Below are 12303 nucleotides of genomic sequence, written 5' to 3'. Positions count from 1 at the left end.
GGGGAGCCACCTTCCTTCCTCCTTCGGGTAGCCAGGGGACTGGCCTCCCAGGAGGAGCTCTCCTGTGAGGTCTGAGAGAACCCCTCAAGGGGAGAGCTGTAAGTGGCCTGTGTCGTACCATCCAGGATGCATTTCTTAGCCCAGGTTGCTCACACCTCCTCTCTCCCAGAGGCCCTTGGTCCCCATCTGTACCTCTGCCTCACTTCCGTGTCTTGTTTCACCTCAGGCATTGTGCTCGTGGTTGAGATGAGTGAGCTCAGCAAACCCGAGGAAGACCTTCAGGACCCAGGCGAGGCCCAGGGCCCTATCGAGGTGCCGCTCTTGGAGGCTGAGGTGGGGGAGTCCGCATCCCACTTGGCCTCCTACCACCCAGCATCCTCCTCTGCTCCTATGGAGGCCTTGCCCCAGGAAATTCTGGATAGCATGATAGGTAAACTGATGAAGTTCCTGCTCCTCAAGTATCGAGCCAAGGAGCTGACCTCCCAGGCGGAAATGCTGAATAAGGTCCTCAGGGATAACCAGGAGCACTTCCCGGTGGTCTTCAGGGACGTCTCAGTGTGCCTGCAGCTGGTCTTTGGCGTGGACGTGAAAGAGGTGGACCCAGCGGAGCACATCTACATCTTGGTCCCCATCCTGGGCCTCACTTGCGATGAGATGCTGAGCGATGGGGTGGGCCTGCCCAAGGCCGGCTTCCTGGTGCTGGTCCTCAGCATGATCATGCGGTTTGGAGACCCGGCCCCTGAGGAGGCGGTCTGGGGAGCACTCAGCAGGATGGGGGTGTATGTTGGGAGTGGGCAGTGTGTCTTTGGGGAGCTCAGGGAGCTTCTGACCCAAGTGTGGGTGCGGGAAGGATACCTGCGGTACCAGCAGGTGCCTGACAGCCACCCTGTTTGCTATGAGTTCCTGTGGGGTCCCCGGGCCTATGTGGAGACCAGCAAGTGGCAAGTCATGGCATTTATGCGCAGGGTCAACCAAAGGGCTTTGAGGACCTTCCCATTCCTGTCTGCATAAGATGCGAGGGAGGAGGAATAGGGGGCCTGAGACAGAGCAGCAGCCAGGTTGTTCCTTCTCTCTGTGGTTAAAGAGGGGGTAGTCAGCTTTCTAAACTGTGAGGGCCCGGGCTAGTTGGGGGAACCAGTTTGTAGCATCTTTTGGTTCCTGTTCTCTATGATGACATGGGGATTCATCTTTAGAATGTTTTCTTTAGAAACTTTTCAAAGTTTGGTTTCAGAGTAGGCTAAAGAAACTTCAATATCTTAGCTTTGTGAATGATATTGATCCGAGTGTATCTGATGTTACACAGTTCAAAAACAAGAGTTTTTGTAAGAGAGATGGGAAAGTCTTCCATTTTGTTTTGTGGTCCTAAACAGAATGCAATGGAATCGAAATTAGAACTGTTTTGGAAATGTGAACTTCTGTAGCAATAGTATTGTATGGAGAAGAGTTAGATACTAAAAGTAATCATAGTCAATTCATGCTTATGGCCTTCTTGTCTGTCATTCACAATAACTAAATGATCTCAGTTAATTGAATTTTCCTGGGTTATTAAAGAAAGTAGCAGACAATCTGAGAGCCCTGCTCACAGGTTCAGTTATTCCAAAGACGTGTACAGATTCTCTGCTCCGTGAAAGGCCATGTTAACAGTGGGGACACATAGGAGTAGCAGGACACCCCCACACTTACAGCAATGGTCGAGGAGCCACAGTCACATGAGGTCTGTCTTGGGGGTGAGGGGAATCTCTGAAACGGATCATTGCTGTGAGGTGTCCTTTTGGTTTGTGGATAAACCCCAGAGAGTTCTCTTTCTAGGAAGGCAGGAAGGGGTCCAGGCTCTTGCCCCATAGCTGTTGACCACAGGGATGAAATAGGTGTGTTCTATCCACCATCTGCTAGGAATCCTAGAGAAATGTGAATCTTGCTCTTTGATATATGGCCAGTATTCCCTGTGGTAGCCCTATTGTCTCTGCCTTGGGAAGCTGATTAACAAGTACATTGAAATAACAGTTTCTTTGGTCATCTGGAATTTTTTATTTTCACTTGTGAGCATGGTCTAGATTTCATTTGGACGAAATGAGTGAAGAGATGCTGCAAAAGTGGACAGGACCTGCTGTGTGACTAGAATCCTGGGATCTTTGAGTGAGCTGTGCCCAGCTGGAGACACTGCTCTCCACCCCAAAACACACACAAACAGCGAAATTGATATATATTCTTTAGGAGGAAAACACAGAACAGCAATTCTGAGTGGTTTTCTATTCCATTTCTAATTAAGCTGCCAATTCTCTGAGGTGTCCTGAAAACAAAACAATTTCCAGAAGAGAGACAGACAGAGTCTGAGATGGGAGTAACACGAGAAATAAGTAGTAGCCAGTAAAGATGCAACATCCAGCATCGTCCCTGGGTTCAGGCAGGTTCAGAAGTGTGGAGGCAGGAGAGACCCAGGTTAAGGCTGTGCCTGGCATCAAAAGGCAGGAGCGACTTCTGGGCCTAAGGAGGTGGTGAGGTCACTGCAGTGGGGGTGTGGATGGGTGCAGGGGCCTGAAGGGGCAGCTCTCCATGCTGAGTGCCAGAGAAAAACGGGAACAAGTAATGTGATTCTGGCCACATATATGGCAGCAGCCACATAGTCAGTGGACACTTGGAAAAGGTGGAGAATTTCAAGACCCATGTGACCTGCTCAGACTCTCCTCCCCAAAACAAAGGAGAGCTTTAACTGCTGCTCTTGCGGAGCATCTGCTAGGCAGTGTGGAATTGGAGAGATGTCAGGTGTTCAGGCACCTCTTGTCTTCCTCTCTCCCTGCACACATGGGGACACGACCCTGCCAGGCCTCTTCACTTAGGAAGGGTCATATGATGACCCGGGGCCAGTGAATTTTGAGCAGAAGCATTTTGTCAACAACCATATGTTCTGAAGTGACTCGGGCACCTGGGGGTTAATCCTCAAGTCAGGAAAACACACAGACATAGACCACTCTGAGTGTGGTTCCTCTTCCAGAGACTAAAATCCCTCACCTCTGACCCTTGAGAGAGGCCGCCCCACAGGGAACTGGCTTCAGGAATTCCACCCACCCCCAAGAAAGACCCACAGCCAGCCCCCGCCCCCCACGAGCTGCACTGTCAGCCCCCTCTGGGCTGTTTTCAGTCTCCATCAGGAGGGCAGCAGCCAGCTGCCAAAGGCCCCTGCTGGGGTTGGGGGCATCCTCCTCGTGGGGCCCAGCCCCGAGGCCCCCCACCCCTGCTGCCCACAGTGCCCCCTCTCCCCCGGAACCTTGCCTTGGGTTTTGTCCTGTTTGCCCCCCATTCCCCACCCCCCACTGAGAGTGGATTAGGCCCTGGCCCTGATGACCTCATGTGTGTAACTTTATTTGGAAATCCCAGAGCAGCATCCCCTTCCACTGTGCTTCAGGTGGAGCCAGCAGGACTTGATGCAGCCCCTGGGCACGTCTCCTCGTGGGGGGTCAGTAGTGGTCATTGCCATGGAAGTGCGGGGCACATCTCTAAGATTCTGAGGTGTATCAGACCATTCATTCCCTGTGGAATCCCTGTGGAGCGTGTTGGAGGAAAGTCAGGGTCTTGTGAATGTGACTGTGAGGTCCTGGCTTTTGAGCCTGAGTGTTAGAGGCAGAGGGGTGTCTGGTCAGCCACCTGCAGAGCCAGCTAGGACTTTGGTGTCCCCATTAGGGCTGTTTGAGCAGAGGAAAAGCTCTAGCAGATTCCTGGGAGGATGCTACCTCAGGCGCCAGAGGCTCCAGACTCCAATGAGGATTCAGAAAGGAGCCAGGTAGGAGAGGAATCTGGGGCCCACGGGTGCAGGCTGCATAGAGGGTCAACAACCCCAAAGACATGGAAGCAGAAAGCCCCTGGAGATCCCATCAGACTTGTCTGGGGCTGGCCGGAAGAGGGAGGGGGGAGCAGGTGCCACTGCAAGTGAGCTGCCGCCCTGGCCTCCATGAGGACGTCCGTGCTCTGGGCCCAAGGCTGGGAACACAGCCCCAGGGGCACTCCAGGATGTATATGTGGCAGCTCTCATGGCAGGTACTCCTCATGCACCTTATGGGATATGACTGTTAGGTGTGGTTGGGTTCTTGCTCTGGGTACATAAGAACCTCAGGCCTTTGATTGCGAGGAGGCCCAAACTGCCCCTCACCCCCACCACTTATCTGGAGGTCATTTCCAGGATCCAGCACCTTCTTTGGCAGCCTCTGTGTGGACACACACCATTCTGTTCCCAAGCTGATCTTGCCCAGGGCATCACAGATTGGACAGGCACCTCCCTTGGGTTAAGGATTCTCAGTGAGTGTTCTGCTCCTCTGAGAAGTCCCTGTGTTTCCTCATGGCTTCCCTGGAGGCTCAGTGTTAAAGAATCTGCCTGCAATGTGGGAGATGCAAGTTCAATCCCTGGGTGGGAAAGTACTCTAGAGGAGGAAAAGGTATCCCACTCCACTATTCTTGCCTGGGAAATCCCATGGACAGAGGAGATGGGGTTGGGGGGGTGTGTGCCACAGTCCATGGTGTCACAAAGAGTCAGACACGAGCACTCACATGTATGCACAGCTAAAGGTTTGCTCTGGACCCTTGTATCCAAGGCAAGACATTGACCCCTGCCTGGATCTTGACAGACTTCTGTGGCAAATCATACTGGCAGACATCTTAAAGTGGTTTTTGAGCAAGTAATGGGTTCCAGGTCTACACCTGGTCTCGGTTGGTGGCTTTTGCCATATCCAGGCAAAACATCTATGAGGTTGGATTAGGGCAGTGTTTGTGCGACTTGAGAAAAAAGTGGATCCAGAGATGTTTCTGAAAGAGGCCGGTTAGTATATTATATGGGATTGGAGGTTAAGGGAGAGGAAAAGTTGAAGCTAATTTAGCAAGTGTTGTTTCACACTTACAGGTTCCGTGTGCTTGTGTTTGGTTTCCTTTCTATGTCCTTTTTTAACATACTCAGCATGTTGTGCTCAAAGTTTCCTTGCCTTTTTTATTTTGAAAATAGTCTTTATTTTCACCTTTTCCTTTGTAACCCTTTTAACCCTTGTAACCCATTATGACTTGAAAAAAAAATTGTGAGAATAGCAGAAATCTCTTATGGATATCACCCAGTCTCCCCTATTCCTAATATCTTACAGTAATATGATATATTTATTCCAATTAATGAGGAAATATTGATGCATTATTTGTTATCAGCTAAAGCCCATGCTTTACTCAGATTTCTATAGGTTTTACCCATTCCCGGATCCTGGCAAGGAAAATACCCTAACATTTACTTGTAATGTCTCCTTGGGTTCCTCTTAGCTTTAACATTTCTTTGTTTTGGATGGTCTTGACAGTTTTGAGGAGTACTCGGTAGATGTTTCTCACCATGTCCCTTGACTGGTATTTGATATTTCACTCGTGACTAGCCTGGGATTACAAGTTTGGGGGAGGAATTTTACAGATGTAAAATCCTATTCTCATCACATTGTATCAGGTGTTTATACTATTAGCATAATTGATCACTGATGATGTTCTCATTGATCATGTGGCTGAGGTAGTGCTTTTCACGCGTCTATGTGATAAAGTGATTGTTTTATGCCCCCTTTCTATCCTGTCCTCTTTGGAAGAAAGTCACGATGTGCAGTCCATGCCTCAGGGGTGGGGAGTTATGCTCCCCTTTCTACAAGTGGGAATGTCTGCATAAACTGGAATTTTTCTGTGTGGAACACTTGCCTATCCTTGTTTGTGTAATTAAGAAATTATTTCTGTTTCTCAGTATGGAATCATGGTATCTTTATTACACATTGGGTTAAAATCCAATAGAACTTTATATATTTTTATTTTCAAATTGTTTTCGGATTGGCCATTGGGAACTCTTACTGTCATCTCCCTTTGTATATACTTTTGTCAACCCCCTGGAAATGTTGTTTCCTCTTTTGAAAGTTTTTTGAGCATTTCTTTTTCTTTGTTTTTTAAATTTTCACACCGTACAAGATGCTCCAGGCTCATTTTCCATATTTGCTGTCCCAGTTCTAGAATCATCATTTTTCCCATGGAGCCCTTGTTCCTTTTATTGTCAAATGGTATTGACAAAACTAGATCAGTGCCCTAAGTGTGCTCATTGGTATTGAAGGGTCATTGCTTCTGGGCACCCGTTGGCTGACAAGGCAAAGAATTACATGTGTACTTCTTAACCTGTGCTTATTTATATATCTAGAAATATTTTAGATGGTAATGATTTCATGGGTATGACACCAAAAACACAGGCAAAAAAAGGAAAAACATAGATAAATTGGATCTCATCAAAAAAACCAAAAAAAGTCTGTGCATCAAAGAACACAATCAAGGAAGCTACCATATGATCCAGCAATTCCACGTCTGAGTGTATATTCAAAAGGAAATGAAAAAATGATATCAAAAAGATGTCTTCACTCCTACATTTATCACAGCATTGTTCACAATAGCCAAAATGTGGATACAACCTAAGCGTCCGTTAGTGGATGAATGGATAAAGAAGATGCAACATATTCAGGATACAGCCATGTGAGAGAAGGAAATCCTGCCATTTGCAACAACTTGGAAGAAGCTTGAAGGCATTATGCTAAGTAAAATAAGTGAGACAGAAATTAAGTAAGGTTTGTTATCATTTACATGTGGAATCTAAAAAGGACAAACGGGGACTTCCCTGGCAGTCCAGTGGCTAAGACTCTGCACTTCTAATGCAGGGAGCATGGATTTGATCCCTGGTTAGGGAACTAAGATCCCACACTGTTGTGCTATTATTGTATTATCTAACTACTTGGTCATCTAGGCGGATCCATTCAAGGGAAGTACACAACAGAGAAAACTGAATACCCCCCAGTCTGTGTGACAGGACCAGAAGGAGAGTTTCCTGGTAGTCAAAGAGTGAGGGCAGATAGTGGGGAAGAGCAAATATGAGCAAGGGATCCCAGCAAGTTGTATGAACTCCTGAGTTAAACCTGAGCTGTGCATGCAGGAATCTCACCAGAGGCAGAATATCAAAAGCTTGGAGAACTGAACCATTGCCCTAGGGGCAGGCTGGGCCCTGCGTGATTCACAAATGCTGTGGATCTAAATATCACTGCATCAACCACAGCAAAATGCAGGTTTATTTCAAGCACGTGGGAAACATTCATCAAGATAGAATCCTATATCCTCTAAACAAACTAAAAAAATTTAAATGATGCAGAGTATGTTCTCTGACAAGAAAAGAATCAAACTAGAAGTGAAACAATATGGAAGGAGAAGAAAAGTCTCAAAACACTTGGAAATTAAACAACCATCCACAGGGAAAAGAGAGATTCTCAAGGGAATAGAAACTGCACTGGAATGAATGAAAATGAAAGGGCAATGTGTTGGAATTTATGGGATGCATCTAAATCAGTGTTAAGAGGGAAAGTTATAGCATTTAATGTTTAGATTAAGAAAGAAGAAATACCTCAATCAATAATCTATGCTTTCACGTTACCTTAGAAAAAGAAAAGAAAACTATACCCAAAGCAATCTGCAAACAAACAAACCAAAAAGAGAAGAGAAAAAAAAATTGAAATAAAAAATAAAGAAAAAAAAATCATGGGAAAAAAACTGGTTCATTGAAAAGATCAACAAAATTGATAAAACTCTAGCCAGATAAACAAAATTAAAAAAGAGAAGACAAATGCCTAATATCAGAAATGAAATATTATCACTACAATTCTACAAGCCCCACACTAAAGATGTTGGAAGGATAAAAAGGAAACACTAAGAACAAATCTATGTACAGTACATAAATTCAAGAACTTAAGTGGAATTTTTAAAATTCCTCAAAATCCAGAAACTACCCAACTCACCCCTGATGAAATGTATAACCTTTATGGTACTACAACTATTAGATATCACATGGATATTAGATACCAACTATGGATATCACATTTTAAAATTTTCTAAAAAGAAAATCTTTAGAACCTAAGAAATATCAAAAAACTCAAATATTCAGAACCAACTTTATCAGAACTCTGAAGAATTGTCAAAAGTTTGCAGCAGCTAAGCATCAAGACTGTGAGCTCCTCTGGGTCAGGGTTACTGGTCATGAACTGTGGTCCTGGTGTCCACCATGGGCCTTGGCACTCAGTGGGAGATCAGAAAGTGTTCGCTAAATAATGTCTTAGTCACGGCTCCTGCAATCTGGTTGGATCAACTCTATTTGGCCCCCAATACATGTAACAGGCCAACATAACCATAAACACAAATGGGAGCAGTGACACAAGTACATTTCTGCAAACATCTGTGGAGAGGTGCCTGACACTTACACAGCCAACAGAGACAGAACTGTTTGAGCCCATGGGTAGCTTTAAAACATCCAATTTTTTTTTCATGACAATCTGATCACTGTTCTGAAGGAACAAAATGATGGCAAGAAAGAGCTTCTCATAGAATGACTAACTGAGCCCGTGTCCTCCAAGTGCTGGGAGAACCGAAGTGGCATTTAGGAGGAAATGACCAACCAGGCACAATAGGAAGACTATTTAGGTTTGGAGGAGTACAGTATTCTGATGACTTCCAGAAGTATAAAACCCAGTCCTTTCCTAAAATATCCTCTGGCACATTCAAGATACAGAGACCTTTGACTCTTCTAACAGTATAAACATTCTGGTCTTTCCCTGATAGTGTATGTGTTAAATGTCAGTACACAAGAAAGAAGTGCCCACACAGTCTGAATTCCAGGCCTGGCCTTCCTGTCATTATTAAAGAAAAGTGAGTTTATGAGATGAGTACTTAGTAATTCTGCTTCACTTTTGCTTAAGTTGAAAGGACCTGAGACTGTGTTTGGTCAGCAAATCCACCCTTCTAGCAACAGAGAGGTCAAGTCAGTAAGCTGATAGATACCTAAGCACAAAAATAGGCCTAAGACCAAAATTCAGATGGAAATGCAATGGTGCACATGACCATAGGTTAGAGAGTCCACTATACACAATGAGGATGCTCAGCTGGTGTTTTCAGCTCCTCATCAAGTCTTCGTGCTTTCCTGGGGTTGGCGCCATGATGTCGAGCAGTCACTGAATGGAGTTTGATCTGAAAGAATAAAGAGAACACAGGTGAACTGAAAGTGTGTCTTATTGAAACAACTTGATGTCAAAATGAGCAAAGGATTGTTCTTAGATGGGAGTTTAAATGGTGCCCTTCTTTTGAGCTATTCATAAGTACATCACAAACAGAACATTTAAGCCTTTCTCATATCCAGTGAGGCTAGTATATAAGAAAACAGATCCAAATCCCACTCTGAAAAGGAACTGAGGAGGATGAGAGAGCCCAGGTGTGATTATGTCACTCTGCTGCTTAATTTTCTACTACCCATAAAATAAAAGGTTCCCAAGTGGCTCCAGTGGAAATGAACCTGCCTGCCAATGCCAGAGACATAAGAGATGCAGGTTCGATCCCTGGGTTGGGAAGATCTCCTGGAGAAGGAAATGGCAACCCACTCCAGTATTCTTGCCTGGAGCATCCCATGGACAGAGGAGCCTGGAGGACTACAGTCCATAGGGTCTCCAAGAGTCTGACATGACTGAAATGACTTAGCATGTAAAATAAGGTCCACACCCCTTCCTCCGTTATTCAGGGTCCCTCTAATTTGGACACAAACCCCCATATATTCTCTATTTACACCATGGTCCCATTTATTATTTCCCATGTTGGAAGACTTCTGTTTCACTGCAGGAAATAGGGCTGAATATTTTTTTGTTCGGTTGTGATCTGTGTGACAAGTTAGCCACAGTTAGCAGTGATTTCTGGCTGGTTATTTAGGACATTTTCCAAGTGCTAACTTCCTCTCTTCCTTATTTCTGCATCTGGGCTCAAGAGAGGAGAAAACGTGACAAACACTACTTCAGCTAGGTAAGCAAGGTAAATATCAATGGTGATAAATCATGTGGATAGTATGTACCCTTGATATAATGTGATAAGAATGGCACTTTGTCTCTCTGGTCTTCCTCCCCAAAACTCATTATCCCAGTTGAATACTTTGGACTAACTCTTCTTTTTGTGATGCCTGGATGTTGATTTTTATTAGATACTTTTCTGTATCGATGTAGGTCTGAGTTTTCTCACTCAATCTGTTATTGTAATAAGGCAATCCTGGGCTTATGCATTCCCAGATCCATCCCTCATTCTTCCTTGCTCTGTTCTAGATTATACAGGGGCCGAGTCTGGCAGGCTGCAATCAAACTAACTAACAGTTGGCTGCCATTTTGGTTCAGCTAACCGGAAACACCAGCAAGAGATTAGAATCCTGGAAGACAGAGCAGTCAAAGATTTTTTTTTTCCTTCCTCTGCATCAGGTGGTTTGTCCCTCAATGGTTCCATATTCTTCATGGCTCCAGCCATTCAACCATGAGGATGACCCATCATGGCTCTGGATCCTGATGAATCCAACACCCAGGTTCCAGTAACACTATCTCCTTTCTTTGTCCTTCCATCCTAGAAATGAGTGATTTCCTTGTGTTGCTAATTATTGGGTTTCCCAATTCTCTCCTGCTTGGCTTCCTAAAACTTTTGTAACCAGCCCCTTGCATTAAGTTCCCCCCGTGGTAAATATTTACAGTGGTTTCTATTTTCCTGGACAATCCTTGACTGTTACATGTAGCCAATTATAATGACTGATCTTCTAGTGTTAAACTCCTTTGCATTCCTGGCATAAACCCAGCTCTGTCACCAGAAGTTAAATATGTTTGTCTCTTCTGTAATTCATAATAATAATAATAATAAAACAAAATACCCTGGGGTCTGAAACTTTCCCCAAATAATGTATCTTTCATCATCATCTTCACAGCCTTCTCAAAAATAATTTTTACACTTACTAGTTTTGGGGCATATATTGAAAACTTCCAACAGCATAAGTAATAAAGTGATTTAGTCAACTTGTAAAAAATAATCAAGCAATATACATGGAGTTAAATAGCATGACTTGTGCAACAGAGGCAAAATGGTACTCGAAGGGAAATATATAGCCTTAAATAGAAGTATTAGAAAATAAGAGCTATTTAATCACCCAAGAACTTCAAGAAGCTAGGTAATGAACATCATATGAAACCTTAAATAAGAGAAGGTAGGAAATAATGAAGATAAGTATATAAATAACACATGTACACCCATGGTTGATTCATGTCAATGTATGGCAAAAACAACTACAATATTGTAAAGTAATTAGCCTCCAATTAAAATAATTTAATTAAAAAATAAAAATAAAATGCAATACCGAAAAAAATAAGAAAGCAGTAAAGCCAAAAAACAAAAGCCAATTGTTTGAAAATATTTATGAAACAGACTTTAAAAAAAAATATGATCAGATACTAAAGAAAAGAAAACATGTAAACAATATAAGTTAAAACTGTATAAACTATAGATGACAAAGATATTTGAATGATGTAAAAGCACAGCAAATATGATTATATGATTCCCTCAAGATCAGGAAATGGTGGACAAGGAAAAGTTTCTACTTATGAAAGTATTTCAGGTAATAAACTAAAACTTAATGAGAGAATTTGCAAATTACCCCTCTGCAACCCCCAATGGGTAGAAGAAGGTGAGGATCATCAATGACTGCCAACTGAGCACAAAGGACAAGAAACACTCTGTTCTTCTTAATGGAAGTACATGGCATCACCTAGGTAGCAGGACTGTAAATAAACAAGTTAATCAAGCTTCTACCTGTAACTACCAATTGAAAGAACTGTTGAGGGGCCAAACGTGTTAAATGACATCAAACTATTTCATTCAACATAATTTATACTATGGAAAACTTGAAAAATACAAAACTTGCTTTTTTCACAACAAAAGCTACAAGAAAAAAAATGATTCAGGGGAAACCTACTGATTAAAAAAGACTCAAGGAACATTAAAAAAATCACAATATATAGACAATATTTGTGATTCAAACAAACTAAAAAAATGTATAAGGTAAATGTGAAAAATTACTAGATATTTGCACTTGTTAAAACATTTAAATTTTAGGAATGATCATTGTCTTGGGTTTATGCTTTATAAAAGACTCCTTGTCTTTTAGAAATGCATGCTGACATACTTAGAGATGAAACATCCTGATGTCTTGGACTACTTTCACATTAGTCCATTGGCAGGAATGTGGGGAAGGTGAGGGTTCATTGGAACCAGACCAGCCATGTACTGCAGATGATTGATGCTGGCCGCCAAGTATATTAGGTCCCTTACACCATTCTCTACTGCTATGTGTGTTTTGCAGTATCTGTTATAACAATAAAGTTTTATTATAAATATCATGCAATTAAATTTGAAATTCTGGGTGAAATGACAATTACATAAAAA

General features: G+C 43.2%; 1 protein-coding gene and 1 long non-coding RNA gene across 2 annotated transcripts in view; one reads left to right on the top strand and one right to left on the bottom strand.

The window, feature by feature from the left end:
- The first annotated feature begins 246 nt into the window (after positions 1-246).
- LOC122689869 (melanoma-associated antigen 8-like) lies at positions 247-1011 on the top strand. Its single transcript, XM_043896650.1, has one exon. It carries the CDS (start codon positions 247-249, stop codon positions 1009-1011), a length of 765 nt encoding a protein of 254 aa, XP_043752585.1.
- A 7933-nt stretch (positions 1012-8944) lies between these two features.
- LOC122689871 overlaps positions 8945-12303 on the bottom strand; it is a 42821-nt gene continuing 39462 nt past the window's right edge. Inside the window, exon 3 of the long non-coding RNA XR_006339937.1 lies at positions 8945-9039. This is a non-coding gene — a long non-coding RNA (uncharacterized LOC122689871). The remainder of the gene's footprint in view (positions 9040-12303) is intronic.

The sequence above is a fragment of the Cervus elaphus genome, chromosome X, assembly GCF_910594005.1.
Source record: "Cervus elaphus chromosome X, mCerEla1.1, whole genome shotgun sequence".
NCBI lineage: Eukaryota > Metazoa > Chordata > Mammalia > Artiodactyla > Cervidae > Cervus > Cervus elaphus.
This window is presented reverse-complemented; position numbering and strand designations above follow the sequence as displayed.

Bases quoted from the DNA above. Each gene is read 5' to 3' on its own strand.
- LOC122689869 (XM_043896650.1), top strand. From the start codon at position 247: ATGAGTGAGCTCAGCAAACCCGAGGAAGACCTTCAGGACCCAGGCGAG.